Source organism: Phyllostomus discolor, chromosome 8 (assembly GCF_004126475.2).
Source record: "Phyllostomus discolor isolate MPI-MPIP mPhyDis1 chromosome 8, mPhyDis1.pri.v3, whole genome shotgun sequence".
Classification (NCBI taxonomy): domain Eukaryota; kingdom Metazoa; phylum Chordata; class Mammalia; order Chiroptera; family Phyllostomidae; genus Phyllostomus; species Phyllostomus discolor.
Window position 1 is genome coordinate 77,458,596 of NC_040910.2, and position 24,533 is coordinate 77,483,128.

Below are 24,533 nucleotides of genomic sequence, written 5' to 3' on the forward strand. Positions count from 1 at the left end.
ATTAAAAATCCATTACAAATAATGGAACAAGGAAAAAGCCTCTCAAGGAAAATTGCTCTTATTACTTTAATTGGACTATTGTTTTTCGTTAGACAGATCCAAGTCCTGGACACACAGTCAAGAGAGGGCGCCTCGCCTGGCTGGTTCAGGCTCCTTACGTGGAAGGCAGAAAACCCCATGCCTTTTTGCTTTTACTACATTAATTGAAACTAGTCTTGTCAAAAAAAAAAAAGAAAGAAAGAAAATCCCTGGCTGGTGTGGCTCAGTAGAGTGAGCAACAGCTTGCCAACCAAAAGGTCGCTGGTTCAATTCCTGGTCAGGGCACGTGCCCGGGCACAACCTCGCTCATCAATGTTTCTCTCCCTCTCTTTCTCCCTCCCTCCCCCTCTCTGAAAGTAAATAAATAAAATCTTTTTTAAAAAGTAGTCTGTCAGTGTTATAGAAGTCACTCTCTTAGTGGCTAGATTATTGGGGTTTAAGGGAGAAAGAAGTGGGAGAGACGGAGATGTAGGCTCGGTTGGCACCAAATCCTGCCCCACTCGAAGAACCAAAGGGACTCCGGTGAATTCTAGGCCAAGCCTCTGATTTAGTCTAAACCAAAAGAAACACAGAGCAGGCAACCCACATGGGGTAGTAAAAAGATTCCCTCATCGTAGCTGCAACAGGTAGGCCAGGGATGCTGGTCCAGAGTCCTGACGGACACTCTCCCACCGGGCCTTTCCTTCCCCCAGTCAGGGGGAACCAATCCAGACCCAGCAAACCGGTGCCTTTCAACGTCAGCGCACCCACCCTGATCAAATGCTTCCCACCAGGCATCCAGCCCAGGCGAGGCTGAGTCCTGTGGCTTCAAACCCAAAACCAGGGCTCTCCTCTGTGATGCCAAAGTAGATCCTGGAGATCTGCTGTGTCACTCAGTAACTTACACTGATCAAACAGGACAGATCAAATCTCAAAGTCGGAACCTTCACCACTCTCCAACTACTCATCACATTCTCTCTCTCCAGAAATCGGAAAAATGTTCACCAACAAAACAAAAAAAGAACCTACTTAGAACAAGTCTAACTGCCTGAACTTCAGGGTTATGTTTCCTCACAAAATCGCTCTTATAAATTCACTCAAAGTTCTGTTATCGCCTAATTACAATTTTTACACAGCTATTTAATACGTGTACACTTGGAAGCCAGACAACGAAGCTTCGGTTCCCTTTGCACCTTCCACTTAAACAAGTAGAAACAGGACTACCTTCAGTCAACAACTCTTCTAAAGATGCCAGGATTCTTTTACTTGCTGCTTTCTCACAGTTCCAATCAAGGTGAGAGGAGCCAGGCAGAATGCAGGCTTAACATATATGGTCATCCGCAGACTTTCTTACTACATAAAAGGGGAAATTAATAAAAGAAGAAAAAAAGCAATACTACACAGCATTTTCTTTCCCCACCATAATTTTTCAATTTTCTTTAAAGAAATGCCAGCCAATAACTAATTAGAACCATACCCTGTGTTATCCCAAAGGGAAGAAATATACGAACGGTCTTAAGAACAAATGTTAATGAGAACTTTAAACAATTAGTAATCTGGAACTTGGTTTATCATCAATGTAAAACAAAATTCTCTTCTTTGGAGCTATTTTTATAGTTGGTGAGACACAGACAGAGCCCATCAGCAAGGAGGTCGATGATCACCCACCCAGCACCCTGGACTGGGGGAGCCGGGACTTTTCACTGTTCTTATCATGGAACTGGCATCGCAAGCTCGAGGGTTTCTAAGCAGCCCAATTTCAAAGGAGAGAGACAAAAACTCAAAATTACAGAAAAGGAATCTGTTCTAGATGTCTTTGGTTTCCAGTGGAAAATAACTCTTTTCAGAGTTGAGCGCACGGCTTTTGTGATTTCCAAGAGTATGTTTTCCATAAGAAACACAGCTGGAGTCTTTTTACCTGGTTGTATCACCTCAAATAAGAACGGTTCTGGCGTAAGATCTTGAGTTGCCTATTCATGAGCATCCAAGAACAGAAACTGCGGCCTCGAAACTGGACTTGTTTTAGAGAACAAAGTAAACAGAAAAACTCGGAGCAAAATAATAAAAATTTTAAATGTGGACGCCCCAGGGTTTGGGCATGCGCACACGCTGAACTGTATGTTCAAATGTGGGTCTGCCTGGTGTCATCCGCACTCTCAACCTGGCAGAGTTAGCTGGCCCCGGGCCAGGGCCACCGGCCACATTTTTTCGTGCCAAGGGACTGGCCAGGGCATAGAGAACCAGGCATGGCCTATGTCCTACTAGTGGTCTCCTTTTTCAAGAAAAAGCTTTAAGCGTTTGCAAAACATCTCAATTGGCTCCATATTTCTACTATCCAGCGAATGTATTTCTCCCACTGTGAAAATCGCAGCAGGGCTTAGGTCTGTCACGGTTTACCATCACTGGATGTTTGCAAAAGCTAGAGTCACTGGCATCACCCAATAAGGACATTATTTAACCCAGACTTTGGACTATGATAGAAACTTGCTATGATGGTGAAAACATTATTTGGTTAATCACTTTCTGAACATTATTCTTCCCCAAAAGACCTATAAAAACAACTACTTAGGAAAACAAGGGGTTCCAGACTGTAAAGCAAAAAAGGGCTAGCCGTGCCTATTAATGCACTAGCAAATGTATAAATCAAAGATGGGCAAAATCTCCTACAAGGGGCTTAAAATGCCAGGTTTTGCCTCTGTGCGGTTAGTGAGCCCATGTTTTTCCAGTGTTACATGTACAAACTGTATTTCATACTTTAAATCCCAAGTCTGTACCTTACACTGCTTCACGATGGATGATTTACTGGAGACATTTGGGGTCACAGTATAAGCCTTCTGCTCTCACTAAATCTAAATCATGCTTCTCAACAAGATTCTACACACATAAAACAAACACACGGTATGCCATTACCATCCTCCCTAGAGGGGCCTTAAGGCCCCCAGTGCAGCCCTTCTCCTGTCCATAAACTGAGATTCTCCTCAGAAGAAGGTCTGGACTCACACGTTGCATACCAATTAAGCAAGAGCACTCCAAAACTTTTTGTTTCAATTCATGACAAAAATTCCTTAATTCCTCTTATTAAAACAGACATCTTCATCCAACAGATACACTCAAAAGCCCAAACTAACTGGGAGGAATGACAAGTTGACAGCGAAGTATATATAAATTTCCCCAAATCCTCGTTCTTCTGGTCAATCTGCACCTATAGGATCAGCTCAGCATTTAATTCGAAGCTTGCCAAGACGGCAGTGGCCCACCAACCAAGCAACTAAGATCTGCAAGAACAGTCTGTTCCTGTGCCTGGGAGGCATCTGGGGAGAATGGCTGGACAGCCAGACAATGAAAAGCTCCCGGGTGGCCACTAGTTCAGCCGCGGTGCAGAAAGAGTGGGAAAGGTAGAGAAGTGAGTTCCCTTCTTGCCCAAAGCCACGGTCAGCGGCCACCTCCCTGGGGGTGCAGGACGGTCTGTCCTCGGCCTCTGCGTTCAGGGTCCCAGGGAGAGGGGGGCCCCCAGAAAAGCAGATTTCTCTCGAAAAGAAAAGAAACTTCCTGGTTTGAGCATTATGGGTAGGGGGCTAGCGCCCTCCCCCACCCACCACAGGTATCCGCCAGTCCAGTGGCTGAAGGAAGAAAGCGGCCTCTCCCTGAACCTCCGGCTCCGCGATAGGAGTCATGGAGTCCGGACCCCGAGCGCAGCCACCCCCTACGCGAGTCTCCCAACTTGTGGGGACAGAGCTCTGGACTCCTCAGAATGCAAGCCTGGGTCGGGAAACCCAAGGGTGTCAAACTTCCCCGGCGGGCGCGGCCTGGCACAGGCACCGAGGAGTTCCCGCGGGAGTCTCAACCCGGCGGGGTCCCGGGAAGGGGGGCGGGCACAGACAGAGGAAGGGGACGCTGAGGGACAGGGCGAAGCGCGTGCAAAGATGACGGAGGAGGCAGAGGGTACAGTGGGGTGGGTTGGCGGGCAGGGGGCGGCGACGCCTGGCTCCGGGGAACGCGCGGGGTGTGCACCCAGGCCGGGGGCGCCGACGAGGCCCGCGCCGCTCACCTTCCTGTGCTTCTCCTTGTAGGGCAGCGCCAGCCACGGCATGTCCCGCACGAAGTCCTGCCACTGCCGCTGGTCCTGGTCCGAGGACACGAAGACGATCTCCAGGCGGCGCCGCGGCTCCGGCTCCGCGGCAGCCCCAGCCCCGGGCCCCGGCCCGGCCCCGGCCCCCGGCCCGGCCGCTGCGTCCCCCCGCAGGCGGCCGTAGAAAGCGGCCAGGCTGGCGCTGAGCTGCGCGCAGGGGGCGCTCAGGCTGCAGCCGAAGTAAAGCCCGAGCAGCGAGATGCCGCGGGCGCTCAGCGAGTGCACGTCCACCTCCTCGCCACCGCCGGTCACCAGCTTCTCACCGAGCAGCTCCTCCAGGAAGCCCGACATCCTGGCGCACCGCAGCCCCAGCACGCGGGCCGTGCAGGCGGCGGCGACCGGGCTCTCTCGGTCCGCGCGGCTGGCAGAGGCGGCGGCGGCTGCGAGAGGAGAGCCCCGCCCACACGGGCCCGCCCTCCCCACGCCCCTCCGGCCCACCCTCGCCACGCCCCCTCCGTGGTAGTCTCTGGCCGCGCCATGCCCGCAGCTGTTGGGACACCGGGTGCCGACTTCCACTGCGTGGCCGAAGTGCTCGGGAAACAACCCTGGCGTGGAAGCTGACCGGAAACGCTCCATTCTAACGGGAATGTCCGGGGCCTAAATAAAGAAGGGTCCGCTGAGCCCGCATTTCCGAAGCTGCTGGACTTGGCCTCACCCTTCCCTTCATTTCCTCTCCCCTTCCAAATTCTCAGTTCTCTCCTGATTTCTCCAAAGATTCTCACGGTACCCCCACCCCCACCACCGGAGTTCTCTTACCCTTTCTTATTCCTCTCCCTCTTCTCTCTCCCTACCCAAAGCCTAACTCTTCCGCCATTTCGTACCCCACTGACCTCTCATAAGGTTTATAGTAATTACCACCTTCATGACACTCAGGCTGAGTCTCGCTGGACACTTACTTCTCCGTATGTTTTGTATCCTCTTACTGGAGGACTGGAGGACGCCACCTCTTATGTTTCTTTTGTAGTTTCTGATCTGATGCTAGGCACACGTGAGAGAATCCATAATACTTAAAGAAGTATTCTCTCCATTGTGGTTGGTTGTAGGTCGTACTGTGGGATTTCAGTCCACAACCGCAGTGGCCGTTCCTCGCCAGCTAGTGGCTGTCTTCCATGTCTGTAAGTGTGTGCAACAGATGCCGGAGCATCTTTAAATCAATGCTGGCTGCTCTCCTGATTGGGTTCCATAGCTTATACCAGGTCTGTTGATAGTTCAGAAAAATTCTAGGGATTTTTTGGGGGGAGGGGAGTGCAGCTGGCAAATGCTACCCTAGGCTAGAGAGAACCTGGATTAAACAGGTGGTCTGTGGCAAATCTGCTGGCCACACACAAGTAAAATGTATTCCACGCCCACCCATAATCTGTGACCTTCAGTGTGTGTCTGCTCAACTACCAACAATCCGGTGAAAAGAAAAAAAATGCTCCTCTCACTGCCCTCCGCCAGCCTCTCTGAAGTTTTTCCTTGGGCATCTACCGCCATCTAATGGAAATTGTGAGAAAGAAAAGGAAATCTACCAGAGCCCAATACTGTGAAAAGAGATACTTGCCAGCCAAGCAGAAATTTTTGTTATCTTACAGCGGCTTTACACACACACAAATTACAGCATGCTTTACAGAGTTCATTTAAACCTCAGAATATAGCCGCAAGCTTTTGGCATGAATTTTCCTGCCTAAGGTTTTCAATTTTTCTAGCATAGATCAAGGAATTTTGCTGGTTTTCAGCTCAATGAAATGTTACCACATAAACCCATGCAATGGGTGGTGGTGAAGCCAAGAGTGGACTGGCAATCTCTAAAAAAAGTATATCCATTTTCTTAGTATCTACCTAATATTGCTGCTCATTTTACAAATAAGATCTTTGGACTGAAGACTGCCTTTAAACAGGCAACAACCGTATCACAAATGCAAATTCTGAGTTAATTTTTAGAGTGTAATAATTCTGACCCCCGCAGAGACAGAATTATTATAAAACACAGAAAGCATCACTTTTTGATGAAAACATGTTAAAACTATTGACAAAACAGGCATTAAGTTACTAAATATTTTTTAAAATCCTGTCAATGGATTCATGCTTTATTTTCTCACCCAAATCAGATTTGAAATACTGGTGTGTGGGTTACATCAGGCACTGCTGAAAGCACATGAGACAGATTCCTACACTCTAACACTGTCCAATGAACACTGAAGAAATGTGGAATGACTCTAAGCCTTTATATCCTACGGGAGCCACAGGGCAATCAGGTGTGGAGGCAGGTGAAGAGGGGATTTGGGGGACTGCAAATCTGGGATGGTAGTGAGGTCATTATTAAAGCACTTAACTCTGGTAAACTAGGTGCAAGTCTGATATAAAGACTCGGTTTGTTCAGCATTTTACTTCTATTATTTTACAGGAAAACACTTTCCACTGGAGAGTGTCCAAACCAGCATCTGGCACCTGGGAAAGTGAGAGTTCGAACATACTGCACATGAAATATAAATAAAATGTAGAGAATTGTTGGTGCGGCAGGCCTTGGTCAGGAGCCAGATATCACAGCTGCGTTTTAAAGGGGCGTGGAAAGAGGGGATTTGCAATGGAAATGACTCCAAAATCATAATTCCAGCGGGTGTCTGTTACCAGAAGAGGCCCAAGGAGACTCATTGGGCTTCCTGAAAAGAAGGGCCAACATCCTCTGGCCTGCTGAAAGCACTCTCTCTGCTTCTGTAGTTCAAGAGATCCGCTTCAAGAATGTCCTTGCTGGTATTTAACTAGTTATGTTACATGAACTGACTGGCTATTCTGGAAATTATTATTGTTTTAAAATAGTTATTAAATAGTTCTAATGTCAACATGCCTGACATTGTACAGAACATACGTATTACAGAGTTTTCCTGTCGGGAAATTGTATTCTAAGGTATATGATGTCACACAGAACATGAACAGAACAAACACCTATTTGTCACCTTCAAGGTTCATGAATCACATTCCTTGGTCTTTAGGTGAAGTAGCATCTGTGCACAAGGGTGTATGTGTACAGATATTTACTGATATGCTGGTGAAGTTAGAAAAACACTGGGAAAGCCTCAGTGTGTTATTACTGAGGATGCTTCTGTTAGGCCACTTTCATCCTCAGGGATATAATCCGGCCATTGAAAAGAATTAAGGAGATTTCTCTGTACACTTATTAGTCTTGTTCTCTAGCGAACAGAATAGATAGACAGACTTATTCTATGGAGGCTGAGAAGTCCCAAAATCTATGGTCAGCCGGCTGGAAGCCCAGGATAGGCAGTAATAGTTCCGGTCCCAGTCCAGGGGCCTGAGACTCGGCAGGGCTGACGGTGCAGGTTCCAGCCGAGTCTGCGTTCGGAGGCAGGAGAAGACCTGTGTCTCAGCTCAAAGACCAGCGGAGAGAGTGAATGCTTATTTCGCCGCCACCTTACTTTACTTTTTTTGTTCTGTTTGGGCCTTCGACCCGCTGGATGAGGCCTGCCGCACGCGGAGGGAGGGCAGCCTGCTTGACTCAGCCGCCTGCTCACACGCTGTCTCCGTCTGGAAGCGCCCTCACAGACACATCCTGGGCACCATTTAACCAAACATCTGGGCACCCCGCAGCCCGGCCAAGCTGATGCATCACAAGGCTCCCCCTTGTTAATGTGGCCCCTACGTGCATCTCCTCAAACCACACTTACTCTCCAGTGAACACAGGAAGGGGGCCAGTTCCACCTAACGTGACACGACTATCCCATCAGCAAAAGAGGAGATAAAGTCCTCTCTTTGACATCCTATAACTTAAATACTATGGTGTAAAGTCAATCATCTCGTGTTACATGATAAGGGAATAAGAGAGAAGAAACAAAGATATATGCCAGACACAAATATACACACAAACACTCGTAACAACATAAGGAGGAAATGCTCATGACGATCATAGCTCTCGTTTCCCTAACTGGTCATGTGATCATAGCTGGTAGTTACATCTGCCTTCTTCTGCTACCCTTCCTGATCCCCTTGGCCTTCAGCAAGCACCTCGGCTGGTGGCAGTTCTTTTCCTGGAGAACTGACTCGAACCTTTATTTCTGAGGGGTCTGCACCATTATAGTCCCAGCTAGATTAGGTTGTTGTGGTTTTCCACTGATCTTAATCACAGAGTATGGTAATGAAGAGACCTCTTGCATTTCAGAATACTCTTTTTGACCCCCACTGTAGACTAGTAGTCCAACTTCCCCTTGGCAGTCAGGATCAGTCACCCCACCCAGCGCAGGAGCTCTCTCCTTTGCCGGATAATTCAGGGGCTTGAGAAGCAGCTGGGTCTTCACTCCCAGTGCAGTGGAACCATTGCCGTGCCTGAGGTGGAAGCATCTTCCCTGCGGGATGAAGATGTCTAGGCCAGCAGAACACAAGGTTGTGGGAACAAGGAGCCAGCATTTTGCTAGTGGGTGACTGAGGTGGCAGTGAGTGATGACACTCCCGTTTCCACCCCTTGATTCCTGGACTCATCACATCCACTGACATGGGACATCTCGAAGATGTAGCACAAGAGAAAGTAAGGTGCAGAATAGGTAGGCTGTACTAGGCCACCACTTACAAAAATTTTTAAAGATTTTATTTATTTATTTGTTTGTTTATTTTTAGACAGGGGAATGGAGGGAGGAAGAGAGGGAGAGAAATATCAATGTGTGGCTGCCTCTTGCACACCCCTTACTGGGGACCTGGCCCACAACCCAGGCATGTGCCCCAACTGGGAATTGAACTGGTGACCCTTTGGTTCACAGCCCACACACAACCCACTGAGCTACGCCAGCCAGGGCCACTTGTAAATTCTTAAGTAGAGAAAAATACCTATGTAGATACTCACAAACATAATGTTTACATATGCATGAAACATATCCGGAAAGATATTTAAGAAACAGTAACAGATTGCTTGGGGAAAGGAGCTGAAGGAAATAAACGAGAGAAAAATATGGAAGCTACAATTCTAGTCCAAGAAAAAAGTACTTTTTGAAATTTCAAAAAGAACTTATTCAAAAGATCAGATACTATAAGTGGAAAAGGAATATTTAAAGTACTTTGGGACATCGCAAAATGAAAGAGAAAAAATGTACAAAAATTCAAAATCTGTTATAACTAAACTGCAGTACCAAATGAACGTTTTGATGATGAAAGCTGGCCAGGTCCCCATAGTTCAAAGAGTAATTAACAAAACTTGAATGAAAATGGATTCAAACAAAAAGTTGTATTCCATTTCATTGAGAGTTCCTTGTGAATGATTTTACCTGTAGATTAATGCTTTTTTACAGTTTTCACATCTGTTTTAGCTTTTCCTTTTTAATAAGTTGGTCTTTTGCCACAGATCCACTGATCAGGGAAATTGCTTGACTGAGAGGTAAGTGAAGCAAAATACGGAGCAGGGACCCGACCAGGCTCAGGGTGAAGGAAGGTAGGGAAGGGCCTTGTCCGCCTCGGTGACAGCAGAAGCGTGCTGCTTATCTTTCTGGCACCAGCTGGGTGTGTCATTTTTGGAAGTAACCATATTGCTCTTTTTATTCATTTTATCCCCCAGAAATGCAACAGGAGTCTAGTTCTTGAAGCTTCCTAACTCTTTTCTGAGTCAGAAGTGCAAAGTGCTAGAAAAGCATAATGCATATTTTCTATTTGCCTCCAGTATTTTTCAGATCAAATCTCAGGCTCACAACTTGTCATCCACGCGATCCTTGTGCAGACAGAGCCAGAGCGTATGGTGCGTTTCCCAAGTCTGAAGTGGGTCCAAACTTTCCACCAGCCTGCCAGACTGTTTGCCAAATCTCCAACAACTTTTTGTAAGCAAAGCCAAAGCAACAGCACAAGAGACAGTAAGCAAATCTGGATTGTTGGGCGTGGGTGAGGATATAAAACTTCCAAATGACGATGCCCCATCGTCGAGAGACCTGCCCCAGCACGTGGAGACCACCAGCTGAACCAGGGGGCAGTCCCGGGGCCTGTCACGGGAAAGGGCAGCACAGGGCACTTCTGTTCTCACAGTGGCTGTCACAAGTCAAGGGTGAAGTGAATGAAGAAACAGTGGTGATAATCCCTAATAATTTACACTTGACTGAGGACAGGGCACACCTCAGAGGAATGACACGGAGCCAAAAAGCCCCAACTCATCTCCCAAACACTACAGAGCACAGGTGACCGAGGATGATTCTGAGCCATCACTTCTAGATCCAAAAGAGATATCGGAAGCAGACAACTGGGAATGCAAATGTTCGACGAAGAACTAAACTTGGACTGAAACATGTGTGTCTTCCTGGGCACAAGTTGTAAAAGCAACACACTGAGTTTAGATTTTATCCTGGCACGGAGAAGAACTCTGAGCAGCGCGTGCTGGTGTTTCTGTGCTGTGGATGGTCTGGGGACGGGCAAGGTAGGAGGCATGAAGACCCCTGGGTTCTAGTAAATGAAAAATGATTGCAGCCCAAGCTGTGGCTGTGGCAATGAGTACACAAAGGAAGGGGTGGATTGGAAAGTTATGGAGCAGGTATGTAGGGGATGCGGGAAGCAAGGCATCTAAGACTAATATAGAGCATGGAAGCGTCATCCACCCAGATGGGAAACTCAGCAAGAGCAGGTTTGGGGAGGAGAATAAGTTCTAATTTAAGTCCACCCAAACCCCACAGCCCCAGAACAGCTCACACCTGCGGATGTGCAGGAAGAGCTCACACCTGTGGATGTGCCCTTAGGGAGCCTTCTCGTCTGCCTCTCAGATGGGCTCCCCTGACCTCAGGGAAGGGGAGGAGCTGATTTGGAGGTCTGATTTTTTTTTCTAACTGCTACCTTGATGAGCTCCGCTGTTCCTTGCTTCTGAGTCCTCCTACTAGGGAGTGAGGCACCAGTCCTTGGCTCCCACTTCACAAGCCCAGAGTGTTTCCTGCCAACCCTCATGTTGATGCTGCCTCCTGAGGCTTCAGAGAGCCCACCTTGTACCAAAGTGCCTTCTCTTAGGCAGGGATGGGAGTTCTCCCCTGACACCTACGTTGGCTTCAGCATCCTGCATCCTGGTTCTGCTCTCAATCCGACAGACTCTTTTTGTCCAAATGAGGTAGCAGTGCCCAAGCAGTGCATCCAATGCTGGGTTCTTATTATTCTGCCTGATCAGAGCCTACTTGCCAGTGTTCCCTACAGACTAACAGCTCTCTCGAGTGACAGGTGACTCTGCTAGCTGAAGAAACTACAACCTTTTGCCTCATTGCATCTGAGAGATCAAGATGGATCATCAGTAGCGCTCTGCTGGAGCCATTTGAGAAAATTTGGCCAGGGTTCTATTGTTGCTGCATTTGCTCAAACCTGCATGGTCTGATCTGGAAATATGGCCTCAATGTGGCTGCCAGTGTTCCTGTCTGGACAGGAAGGACATAGGCTTCATAAGTTGGACTGAGTGAACATCCTTGAATGGGTCATTCAACACATCTACCTTACCGCAGAAATAATGCTAGCCCTTTGTACAATGGTCTCCTCCCCTGCAAAAAAAAAAAAAAACAAAAAACAAAAAACAGAATTATCTTCTGTGGGGAGGGCCCCTTGTAGTACAGGCCTCCCCCCCAACATGAGTGTTCTAGAAATTCATCTGTATCAGTGTACCAGCTGGTATTGTTGTTTGGCTGCGTTTGGCTTCAGTGAATTTTTTTTTGAAGACTCTTTCAATTTCTTTGCCCACTTCATGATGGGTGATTTATGAGTACACCTGCCCATACTGTGCTGAGTGCTCAGCAGTTTTTGACCAAAAACGGCATGACTCTTGTTCCCCACCCTCCCTATCCTCCCGATCTAGCCCTGAGTGACTTTTTTTGTTTGCCTGGATGAAAAAAGTCCTTAAAGGGAAATGTTTTGCTGATGTAGAAGCAGTGAAACAAAAACCAGCAGAAGCACTAAAAGGCGTCAAAATCGATGAGTTCAAAAACCGTTCTGAGCAGTAGAAAAAAACGTCTCGATGGGTGTATCGCATCAAATGGAGAGTACTTTGAAGGTGACTCAAGTTTAAACATATAAGAATAAATACATAATTTTTATAAATAAATGTCAGGGTTTGGGGGCTCAATTATGAGTGTTTTTATGTGACAAAAATTTAAACAGAAAATATAGAACTCCACTCATCCTGCTTGTGCTGTGGCCCCAGCAAAGCTACACGCTGGCTGTCCCAGTCCTAGGAAAGTTCATTGTCAGTGCAGGGCACGCCCAGGCCTTCTCGTTCAGCTGTGGAAGTAATATCAGACACAGAAGGAAGGCTCTGGGTTGGGGAAGGCTGGCGAGTGGGAAGAAGGATCGCCAATGCTTTTGTGCATAGAGGGGAAAGCAGAGGAACAAGCCTGCCTCTCTCCGGGCCTTCCACTGGGCAAACAGCCCCCGAGGCCTCCTAACCAGTCAAGTGTCAAATCTGCTCTGCACTTGGCAGGACGTGGCCATCTGGGCTGCTGCCGGACCTGTGATGCTGAGCCCCTTTCTTCAGAGCTGAACAAAAGACTGGGGGGGGGGGGGGGGGGAATCAGTGGCTTTTTTTTTTTCACAACAAATTCATCCCAAACTCTGGACACCGGCCCTTTGAGCAAGTGAGATTTGCTTTAAGGTTAGAGATGAAAGTGGTAATGTGCCGCCTTTCCCTTCTTCTCCGGCCCATGGCCACCCTGTGGTGGGCCCCTAGCCCCCTGATGTACTCCAGGCTTGTTAGCCAAACGGTTGTTCCCCATTTCAGTGGGGCTCCAAGTCGTGTGAACCTACTTCCAGAGACAGGTAAGTGTAGGCAATGGCTACTATTTGCCTCACTTGCTGCTGACCTAAGAGATGCTGTATAGGCACTGTTGGGGGACCTAGAGCTGTCTAGGAGGGACCGCTGGGGAGAAAGAGACTGGTATGGCAGCACACCCAGGTAGGGGCAGCCGCTGCCCAGGTGTGGTACATGATCCATCATTCCTTCCTTGCCAGAACTCCAGCCAAACAGGTGTGCAGTGATGTGGACCCCGGCTCGTGGGGTCCGCAACAGGAGACCATTCTGCGTGGCATGGGCCCAGCTTCCACTCGGAGATGCACAGCACCCACGCCCATGGATAATTTCTCCTACAGTACAAGGCTTCTGAACGCGCTCCTAGGAAAGTGACAGGCAGTGTGAGGATTGTATCATCTCTTGATTCCTAAACATCCTTAGATTTCACCTCTGACCTATACTCCTCACATGATGGAGGATGGTGATGCTGGTGGATATCATCACCTTTTCAGAGTAGTTTAGCTCCTGCTCCAGCCCAGCTACAGCCACAACTTATTAATATCTCCTCCTCCCATGAGTTTCTCAGATGCCATATTTCCAACCTTAGCTCCTAGCTATACCCTGGCTTTGGAGGATATGGGTCAAAGCCCTTTAAATACAAAGTCACTTGCCCAGTATCCACTAGTTACAGTAAATCACTTGGCTACTCAGAGTAGCTATGTGACCGTATCTCCTACCAGCAACAGGATTATTCAGACTACTCACCATTACCAAATTCACATACAACTCAAATCCACGTAAGACACACTGCCCTTCTCAACCTGGACCTCCTCATTCCATCCTACTTATGCTATTTCTTTTACTTCTGGGCTCCAGTGACATACTGAGAGAACAGCAGGCCAACTGGGGTCTTGGGCACCCAAAGGAGATATGATCAGGCCCTCCTCCAGTTCAGCACCTGCCCGTTTGCGCCACTACCTGGAGTCCTTCAAGGGATGGGTCACCAACTCAGTGTGTGTGGACTCTTCCTACAACCACTCCCTGTGAATCTAATTCATCTTTAAATGTCCCTTGTTGCCCTGGCTGGGTTGCTCAGTGGATTGAGTGCTGGACTGTGAACTAAGAGGTTGCTGGTTTGATTCCCAGTCAGGGCACATGCCTGGATTGCAAGCCAGGTTCCCAGTGAGGGTGTGTGAGAGGCAACCACAGACTGATGTTTCTCTCTCTCTCTCTCTCCCTTCCTGTCTCTAAAATAAATAAATAAATAAATAACCCTTGCTCTCTCTCTGACCACTGAGATGCTGCTCTAACCCTCTGTCCTTGTCAGAACAAATGTCCTGGGTTGGAGAACCAAATTTTAACATGAGACCTGCTGGACACCCAACAATGCCGTGGCCAGATAAAGTCACTAGGCTACTGGCAAAGGTTCGGCCCAGGGAAACAGACATGGGAAACCACTTCTTACTTCCAGAATATGCTTGAAGAGGCTCAAGTTTTCCATCAGATGAAACTCATTCCACCTGTTGAAGAAGAGGGGTGGGGGAGAGATACCAGATTAGTGTCTGTTTCTGTGTCTGTAACTGTTCTCTCTCCACCTGTGACCTGGGCCAATGATGTTCCATGAAAGGGCTCCTCCCTCGTGCACCGTGGACATATGGAATTCCTGCATGTGCTTTCTTGGATCTCACGTGACCTCTGCTATAGACCTTTAATTTTCAGATTGACTATTGCTCTCTAGCTAGTCCTACAGATTAATTGTTTAGACCATTGATTTCCAAGGCCACCTTGCCTAGGATGTGCCTGGGGGCCTGTCCCAGCTTATCTCTTGGGTCCACTTTGGTCCTTAAGACCTTGGCATGAATCAGAGCCCTGGGCCCCTCACTCATGGGAAGGAAAGGGTGTCTGTCTGGTTGTTGAGTTAGAAGTGCCAATGGAAATTGTCTGGTTCTTGTGCTTCTGAAAAAGGCCTAAGCTGGCGCTAAAGATCTGGCAGTCATTAGTGCATTAGAGTGGTAGTAGAAGCCACAAGTGTGGATGAGTTGCCAGGTACAGTGAGCTTTATGAGAAGAGAATAAAGGATGAAGCCTTGAGAGGACCAAGAGGAAAAGGAAGAAAGGTCAGGTAGAGGTGCCTGCAAAGAAGACTGAGCAACTGGAGAGCCTGTAGCAAAACTAGGAGAGAGAAGTGGAGCGAAGCTCCACTGAAACTGTGAAGAAACTTCAGAGAAGGAGGGAGGAGTCAGCAGTGTCAAATGCTGCTGAGAAGTCTTGTAAAATGAGGTCTGAATTAGATTCAACAAGTATGAAGTCCTGGAAACCTTAGGACTAGCTCCTTCAGTCGTTGGAGCAAAAGTGGGTAAATTGTATGCTATGCTGGGCATCACAGAGAACGCTGGAAACCAAAGAAGGATCTCTGCCTCTGTTGACTGGCTATCCTCACTCCCTTCTGTTTCCATTATGTTTCTCTTAGCGGGTACACCCCAATACATCTCTAGTCTGGATCAATACAAGAGTTTGAGTTCTATTTTAGTACCATAAAAACTACAAAAGTTTTTTTCTGGGTTCATATATAGTACTATCTCAGTTTACCTTCAGGTTCTGAGTTTACAAGCTGGTAAACACTTTAACTGGTTCAACATACTATAAATTGGGCTTTTCATAGCAATTTTAGTCATATCACAAATTCCACTGAAAACAACCAGCTGCAGTGAACAGCAGCCTCAGCCTTCCTCGCGCCCTCCATCCATCCAGTCACCTCCACTTCCCATCACCGTCCCTGATTTTTCTTAACGCTTGGCTAGCTTCACTTATCAAAGATTTAATTATTGAGCAAAAACAATTACGCCATACATTTATACCATGATTTCACGTTCATTTACAAAGTACCTTCCATTACCTCTCACAGAACCTGCAAGAAATAGACTGTAAGGGCAGTGGCGAGGCGCCTCCTGCCGGCGCCCCGGCGCGCTGCAGCCTCACGGGTGCTCTACCGCTCGGCTCTCGCCTGTCCCAAGCTACAGGGGACGAGGGGGGTGGGGGGTGGGGGCGAGTGCCAGCGCAAGGTTTCCTGGGAAATGTCTTGGGCGCACGAGTTGGAACTACAAATCCCGGTGGGCACCGCGCTGCAGCCCCGACGAGGGCGCGCTGGTATATCTGAATCTTTTTTGTCAGTGCCATTGGGAATGCTGCATAAACCTGATTCAGTACCACAAGAGGGAAACATAATAGTTCTGCTAGGTGCGCACGAATGGATTTGAGTTCTGCAATTTCTTCGGACTTGCTCGAAGTGACGAATCAGCGGTTACGACACAGTGCCTGGGCACGCAAAGTCCGAACGTGAAGCTCGCGGAATCTGCTGCAGGAGGAAGGACGCCAGGGTTTCTTGGGCAACTGCAGTCATGGCGGCCTCTGCGCCCAGTGCCGGTGGCTCCGAGCCTGAGGCGGCGGGTTCCACCGAAGCTCAGCTGCAGTACAGCCTTCTTCTCCAGTACTTGGTGGGTGACAAGCGTCAGCCCCGGGTCCTGGAGCCTGGAAGCCTGGGCGGGATCCCGAGTCCAGTCAAGAGCGATGAACAGAAGATGATCGAGAAGGCGATGGAAAGTTGCGCCTTCAAGGCAGCGCTAGCCTGCGTGGGAGGTGAGACAAGGCGAGGGGGCGCCTTTGGGAAGCTGAGGGTTTGGATGGCAGCGGGGTCCGCTGGCAAGAAGGCCACGCGCCCGGAAGGCGAGGAGCCTCTGGGCTTCGACCTTCACAGCACCCGCGCCTCGTTCAGTGACCTCCCTCAGCAACGCTCTCTAGTCCTGGGAACTGGATCAGAGAATCGGTACGATAGGTCGGGGCCTGGAACTTATAAGATGGCTGGCTTCGTTCATTATTCGTTTAGTCACTTTTAAATAATCATTCTTTAAATAAATTTTACCGAGTGCCATCACGTGCCAGGTGGTGGAGAGACTAGATGAGAAACAAGAGGCTTGTTCTCGCGAAGTTAACGTTCTTATGTTTATATATTGAAGAATGCTGCAGACATTGGGAATGGCAAGTGCAGAGGTCTGGCGGGAGTTGGCTTGAGGTTTGAAAACGGGCCATTGTGGCCAGTGGACTAGACAGCAGTCAACAAAGGGTAAAGAAGTGTGGACTGGGCTTTAAAAAAAACAACAACCAAAAATCAAAACCTTTTGAGGATATGAGAATGTACAGTGCCCCTCCTGTGTGCAGAGTAGAGAGATTGACCACGTTGGTAGATGAGTTGAAATCTCATTGAGAATGACAGACAAATGAATATAGCGAGAGTGCAGATGTGAAAGTAAAGTGGAAAGAAAAAAGAGAAAGCATTTTTTGGTTTGGCTGGCAGGCCACAAGAGGTGGTGAGACTGGAGATGTGTCTTGAAGGATTTGAGAGAATGGGGGTTGACAAAGAGGAAGAGAGATGGCATTTCAAGTTGGAGTGGAGTGGGGGATTTGGGCTGTAGGCCTATAGGCACTAGGGCAGTGATGGATGGTGTTTTTAAGGAGAGTAACAAGTGGTGATGGGTATGACTCAGGATGGAGCGTGGTGAGGGGAAGAAAAGTGTGGATGGGGAGACCAGATAGGCAATTTGCTGGACTGAAGGTTCGTGAGGTATGGACCGGATCTTTGTTCATCATGGTGCTTGACCCTGATACATCACTTATCTGTTTGCTGAAATGAACGAGTCTTTGTAGTGCTCAGGGGTGGAAGTGATAAAGACCCCAGACTCCATGATAGCTGTGGCCGTGAAGTTGCAGGGGTAAGCAAAGAAACAGAAATGCGGCTGGGTTTGCTGCGGGAGTGACTGGAAAGAAGGAGCCACAAGGAAGAAAATGGAGAAGGTGCCCATGATTTCATTGAACATGCACAGTTGACTCTAGAGCAACATGGCTTTGAACTATGTGAGCCCACCTGTGTGCGGATGTTTCTCATTAAATACCTGTCCTGTTTTCCGTCCTCCTTTGGGAGTCCACAGATGTAGTCGACTTCCTGTATGCACTGGTCTGCATCTTTTTATATAAGGAACTTGAGCACCCGTGGATTTTGGTATTTGTGGGGGGGCCTCAAACCAATCCCCCGCAGATAACAATGGACAACTAAGGGTAAAAATTTTATTTTTGAGGAACTTCACGCTGCACATTTTCCAAGAGAGTCGTGTAAGAAAGCAAAAAATCCTCTCCTCATCCTAGAAATAGATAAGAAGGGCATAAAATTTTTATTTAAATTATGACACTTGGAAATTTAGCATCAGCATCCAAAATTAACAGAAGCAGGAGTGGGGGAGAAGGCATCTGCTATATATTTCAGATTTCTTTGGTTGGGGTTCTCCCCATGTGGTATTAATAGTCCATCTTTCATATTACCAAAATAGTAAAAACCAGGGAAAAAATGCAGACCTAGTGGTTGCTGAAATAGGAGGTGGCTCTCGTCCTCTGTGCTGGCATTCCTGGAAGAACTGCTGGGAACACTGGCTGACAGCCCCCGTTTGTACTTGTTTCATAAAGAACAAGTGTAAACATCCCAGTTCCACATCTTTGTTACTAGTCTTCCACCTTACTGCTTTGGTGTTGCTAAGGTCGTGGTCTACTTTTTGTTTTATTTTTTGAATGGTCATTAATACTTTAGGTCATCTGATGGCGAAGGTGCCTGGGGAGCCTGGTGCTACTCAAAACTGCACTGCTCAGTGGCTGGAGCGGGGCTCTCAGATGGCCCTTCACCTGCCTTCGTCTCTTTGCCATCTTGTGAAGGAGCATTAGGAGGACAGGGGTGACGCTGACAGTTGTAAGGCGCTGGTATCCCTGGTGAGTAGGTGCCTGGTGGTATGGACCATCGCCGCTTGTTCACTGTCTTCACCTTCAGCCTCTCCCACAGCTGGGGCAGGTCGTGGGCGAGGAGGTCCCCTGTGTACCTTGGATGGTAAGCTGGATTTTGATGAACTGGTCCCTGAAGCTGTGCTCCCTCTGGGACTTCATCCTTCCTCTCTCCAATCTCACCAGCCTGCATTCTGTTGGGATGGGGAAAGGCCTGGGAGTGAAGGTCAAAGGTCTGTCCTACGTGGTAGGGTGGGAACCTGGCTGGTACTGAGGGCAATACTGGGGCTGTGCAGCTGACTCCAGCCCCCACAGAACTGCCAGTCAGTGGCAGGGGGGTCATCATCTTCACTGCTGCCCCCCTTTCCTCCTCTTTCACAGCGTTAATTATGGGGTGGCCCACGGCATCTGCCATAGTAGCCACGTCTGTTACAGTGCAGGTCAGCAGCCTGCCCACTCCCTTCTGCAGGAACTGCATCCGGGCAAGTCACATCGGTGCGTCAGAACCTCCTCTCCTTCAGCCACATCTGTCTCTACAGTTTCTCCCTCTCCTGCGCTGCGTAGATCTTTCTGTGGGTCATTCTTGATGGCAGTCAGATGTACAGACACACCTTTGGTGTCATTTCGGTGTATAAATCCATATCCATTTCTGATGCTGAACCATTTGACAGTGCCAGGGACTTTGGTGGCGAGGATTTTTTGGCTGTTTTCACCGCTGGCTGCTGCCGCATCCCCACTGGGGTTTCCTGCAAGGATGATGGTGGCATGGGGGCCCTTGGGCTCTGTTGGAGCCTGTGGGAGGGCGGTGGTGGTGGTGGCCTTGCCTGTGTGGCTCATGCCGCCTCCTTTGCTTTCACTCGGGCACCACAGTGGTGGGTGGTTAGTGTGGCTGGTGGCCAGGACGGCCTGGCTGGCGGGCTGCGTGCTGGCTCTTGGGCTCCTCACTGCATCTTACGGGGACAAATAAGTTTTGGGGGAGTCAAAAGTTATGTGTAAATTTCTGACTGTGGGGTGCTTGGCACCCCTAACCCTTGCATTGTTCAAGGGTCAGCTGTATTGACCTTACGGTGATAAGAGGACATGTGTATGGAAATGTCCAGCGGCTCAGCAAGGTCAGATGTGGACAGTAGTGTGGCATTTGCCATTTGGTAGCTTTGTGACTTTAGGGAAGTTACTTAACTTCTCTGAGTTTAACTTCAGTTTCTTCAGCCACAGAAAAGAGAGGATAATAGCATCTACCCCACAGATTGCTGTGGAGGATAAATGAGGCTGTAACTATCAGGTGTCTTAGTAACTGGCACACGGTGTTTACCAAATGGCTGTTATGAACATGACCATTGTTAAGGGGGTGATTTGCAAAGTTGGTAGCTTAATCCAAGGGTGACTGGCGAGATGCGAGAGTGTGGAGAGGGAACAGAGGGTTAAAGACTGAATCCTGAGGAATACAGCATTAGAAAATGAATGAGGAAGAAATCCAAGAGGAGACAGGGGAGAAGCAGTCGGTAAGATAGATCCTGGATTGTGTAATGTGGAAACCGGGCAGGTGGTGGGCTTGGGTGGCAAGGGGAGTGGGGGGCTCTTCACCGGTGGCCACCCAGAAGGTGCTGTTTGCGTATGACCCCGTTACAGTAATTCAGAAAGCATGTCAAAGAAATCTCCATCTCTGTTTGTTTTCAGGATTTGTCTTGGGCGGTGCATTTGGGGTGTTCACTGCCGGCATCGACACCAATGTGGGCTTTGACCCCAAGGACCCTTACCGCACTCCGACGGCAAGAGAAGTTCTTAAAGACATGGGGCAGAGAGGAATGTCCTACGCCAAAAATTTTGCCATTGTGGGCGCCATGTTTTCTTGCACTGAGTGTTTGGTAGAATCTGTGAGTATCTCCGCCTTCTGAGAAATCCTTGCCCACTGCCATCTTACGACTTCTAAGGAGAAGTACTCATCTTAATGTTAATTAGAAAACAGATCGAAATGTCCGAAACTTTCTAGATTAGACTTCCATTAAATAGCCCCTAATGTAAATGTTTTGTGTGCATGATTTGGGCTTGCACAATTCTTTACTTCTTTGTGTAGGCCAGAGTTGGTTAATGACTGTAATCGCAGACTTAGCGGGGAAAGTGAGAAGAGAGTTTGATCACTTCTCGAACGCTGCGCTCGGTCTCAGTGCTCTCGGACCACCAGCAGGAAGCCTCTATGAACACATCCAAATTTTAGAAACTGTACTTTTGAAAGAGAAAAAGATTAGGTTTCCCTTGGGAGGGACTACGTTAGCCAGCTAGAAACCCTGTGCTTTTCTTCTTAACCGTCTTGTCTGGCTTGTTTCTTTGGCTCTGAACCACACTTCTGCCCCCCCAGTACCGGGGAAGGTCCGACTGGAGGAACAGTGTCATCAGCGGCTGCATTACCGGAGGAGCCATCGGTTTCAGAGGTCAGTAAACACCCTGCAGTGGTTCTCCCTGTGGCCTTGGACAGCAGGCTGGAGTTGACATTTCTGAACATAGGAGTGTTCCAGGGACAGCCCCAGGTATATGTGGACAGTTGATATTCTTCCCCTCAGACAAATTAATCATGTTTGCTTATGTGTCCAACTCAATTCCGGAAGCTTCGGGATTTCTTCTCTTGGCACTACTGACATTTTGGACCAGATAAATCTTTGCTGGGGGAGGGGAGGTTGTCTGTGTGTTTAGCAGCACCCCTGGCTTCCACCCACTCCATGCCAGCTGTGAGAGCTGAGTGTCTCCAGACATTGCCACACGCCCCCTGGGGCAAAATTGCTTCCAGGTGAGAACCACTGACAGGTCCAGATCTGTCTGAGAGGAGAGAACTGCCCCCATATCGGAAACACGGGCAGGACTTCCTCACAGCGATCCCCTGAGTGCGCTGAAATGCAGGATGGTGTGGGAGCACAGCTAGGCCCCATCGAGCCCTGGAAAGCCCATTTGTCCACACGTCGTGCTGGAATGTCAGCTCCGGGCATTTCCATTATTTAGACATTTTTCTTAATAATTTTGTGTATAAGTTATCTCGGTAATGTCTAAAGCCTAATGTAGGTATTTGAGAAATGTTATTGGTTGTAAACGACAAAGAAAGAAACCAGTTCCCCGCCACTTCTCCCTGTTGGCGGTCCTGTCAGGAGTGTGCTGCGGGGGGTCAGCGACTTGACTTTCTTTAACAGGGTCCACTGCTGGGCCGCTTCCTCTGCTGTGCCTCGACTGACCCGAGGCAAAAAGCCTGTTTTCTCATTTTCTGGGAGGCAAGATGGTTGGCTGTCATTACAAACCTGCTTTTGCTCCTCAGACAGCCATTCATGATTTAGAGGGTGACTTTTCCTTTGGTCCAGCTTGGCTTTGTGGGGCCCTCGGGAAGCCCGCCCCTCCAGGACGGCTTTGATCGCCGTCCCAGGAATCCCATCCATAAACAAGTCCGAGCGGCAGGCCATGTGCTTTCACTTGATTCTAAGGGCTGGTTTTCTTAACCAGTTTCCTGCCTTCGAGGGTCTATTTTCATGAGACTGGCAACAGTAATTCTCTGGAATGAGGACAGTGAAGCGAATGCACAGTGCAGCTGAGGCACACTGGGTCAGGTCACGTGTACGGCCCCCCTGGAGCCGTGCAGGTCTCTGGTGGGCCGAATGGCAGGGAACGCTCGAGCGGGTTTCTTTGCGTCTGTGGGTGTGCAGACTTTTTGTGACTGCAGTCTGACCCAGCCTCTGTCACCACAGATAACGTCATTTCTGCTTGCTTTACAGCTGGCTTAAAGGCTGGGGTCATTGGGTGCGGAGGCTTCGCGGCTTTCTCCGCTGCAATCGATTACTATCTGCGGTGAGAGTGACGGCCTGCCTGGAAGGACAGCCCCAGCCCAGGGTCAGAGCTGCTCTGAGGGGGGCATTTTCTGTACCACCCGGGCACTCGCTTCCCACGCTGAAGACATTGATTTTCCCCCCAGTGGCTGATGTCGTGAGGGTGCCGCCTGGCCGCTGTGTGCCTCCAGCCTCTGAGCAGCCACGCTCCCTGCTCCTGGACTCCAGCCAGGCCGTGCGGGGACGTGCCGTCCAGCCTCTCTCTTTCCGGCAGCTTAGGAGTCAGCGTGTCGACTTGTAGAAACTAAGCTCCACAGAGACTCAGTCCTGACCACCCCGGCCCTCCCGTTGTTTGGTGCCGTGGGAGCAGGAGGGACTTCACATGGACGCAGGAAGCTGTTCCACCTGGGAACGCCACGCGGTCACCATCCCACGGGTCGGGGCCGGGCCAAGTGACCTTACGCCTTCCGGCCAATTATGTCATTGTGTTTAGTATTCTGCTATCCTTGTTAAAAATATGTATTTATATTACAGTTTAAATGGTTTATTTTTACTTTCAATTTTATAATTCCCCCAAAATGGTGCCAGGTAGCCCAAAGACTAAACCTCCAAAGGAGAGAAATTGAGAAAGCTCCTGAGGAGCGTGGGGTTGTTGGGTTCTCAGGGCTTGTGCAGTGGTGCTGCCTTCACGGAGCCTGAGACGCTGGCCAGGGCTTCCCGCCCAAGAAGCTGAGCCTCGCTCCGTCCTAGGACACACTGCAACCCATGTGTAAGTCCTGCTGGCCTCCTCCAAAAACTCTCCTGTGGGCTGGCCTGAACCTCCCGCTGCCGTAAGGCTTTGAGCACTGGATTAGGCCCAGCTCAGGACAGCATGTGATGGTCCGGCTGTCATCACCCTGATGGCTGAGTGACAGTGGGCACTGGATAAAATCCGATGCTGCTGAGCGGCTGCTCACCTCCACCTTCGTTCTCTGGTGTGTGTTCTATTATGTTAACGTGGTGCTTTTGACTTGAACTGGTAGCCTTTTTCTTTCAGCTTAATTGTGTGCCATGGACACACAAAAAAATAGCCTTTAAAAAAAAAATTGGGATTTGCCCCGGGTTCTGCTTTACACTGGTGCTTTGGTGGCAAGATGAAGTTGATGAACCTGGGCTTTTGCTCTTGGGGCAGGCAGGTGGGCTTGGTGGGCAACGTGCAGTCCTGGCCACCTTCAGCCGGGGGTTACGTCTGCTTCTACTGTGCAGTAACCCCTCCACCTCTTCTTTCTTTCTCCTCCCTTGCCTGCTGTCTTCTAGCCCTCCCACCCATAACCAGATTTCAAAGACTGGGCTGAACAAGCAGGCGTCCTGAGTGTGTGTGTTTGTGTCGTGAGTGATGACATCACACCCAGTTGGTGATACCTTCCTCCGGCCACGCCCACCACTCCCTCTGGAGTGAGTGTGAGCAGTGCACAGGGCGCAGGCACTTCTGCGGTGAATTCTACACACTGCCCCATCCCGGTCTCGCAGGCACGAGGTGTCTGCTGCTGGGTTGCCCGGAGCACCCTCAGAGGTCAGGACGAATTTGGAATGGTTCTCTGCACTGTCCTAAATAAGTCCTCTATAAGCAGTTTGAGAGCAAGAGCACATGCTCCTACCTGGCACCTGCCAAAAAGATGACAGGACACCCAGCAGCTCCTCCCAGCCAGCCCAGTGTGCGGGGTCAGCCTCACTGAACGGCTGAGTGCGAGACGCGCTGCCCTCCCAAATGCTTTGGCAGCGATGAGCCCTGGGGCTGTCAGTAGTCGTCAGTTCAATAAGCGGAGCATTGTCCACACTGACTATTGAATCAAGAGAGGAGATGAATAGTTTCCTGTTTTAGATGGCCAAGGAGTCAGTATGACCTCATAAACCAAACACTAATTTTCAGAGACATCTGTTCCTGATCTCCAGAATAAACACAGTGTCCGATGGCTGGGGCTGGTGGGAGCCTGCATTAACCCCACCAGCTCTCCTAAAGGGAGGCTGGGCCCCCCGGTGGATGCAGCCTCGCTGCAAGCAGATTAGGCCAAAAGATGAGCCAC

At 49.2% G+C, this 24,533-nt stretch overlaps 2 protein-coding genes and 1 pseudogene across 4 annotated transcripts in view; 1 reads left to right on the forward strand and 2 right to left on the reverse strand.

Annotated features, from left to right (window-relative positions):
- NXN (nucleoredoxin) overlaps nt 1–4,531 on the reverse strand; it is a 140,680-nt gene extending 136,149 nt beyond the window's left edge. The window contains exon 1 of one of the 2 annotated variants that reach the window (XM_036033299.1): nt 4,067–4,531. In XM_036033299.1, the coding sequence (XP_035889192.1) occupies nt 4,067–4,438 (372 nt within the window). In that variant the 5' untranslated portion in view covers nt 4,439–4,531. The remainder of the gene's footprint in view (nt 1–4,066) is intronic. The other variant, XM_028521093.2, reaches the window with a different exon arrangement.
- Nucleotides 4,532–16,037: 11,506 nt separating this feature from the next.
- Nucleotides 16,038–23,437, forward strand: TIMM22 (translocase of inner mitochondrial membrane 22). Of its 2 annotated transcripts, none has more exons than XR_004904801.1 (4): nt 16,038–16,489; nt 20,348–20,544; nt 21,027–21,195; nt 22,420–23,437. XR_004904801.1 is itself a non-coding variant. In XM_028520597.2 (4 exons), the coding sequence occupies exons 1-4, from the start codon at nt 16,252–16,254 to the stop codon at nt 22,494–22,496; spliced, it is 585 nt and encodes a 194-aa protein (XP_028376398.1). In that variant the 5' UTR covers nt 16,041–16,251; the 3' UTR covers nt 22,497–23,437. The 2 variants fall into 2 exon arrangements, 1 of the variants encoding a protein (XP_028376398.1); XM_028520597.2 differs by having other exon boundaries at nt 16,041–16,489; nt 21,027–21,099.
- LOC114503166 lies at nt 17,959–19,507 on the reverse strand (annotated as a pseudogene).
- Nucleotides 23,438–24,533: the final 1,096 nt, after the last annotated feature.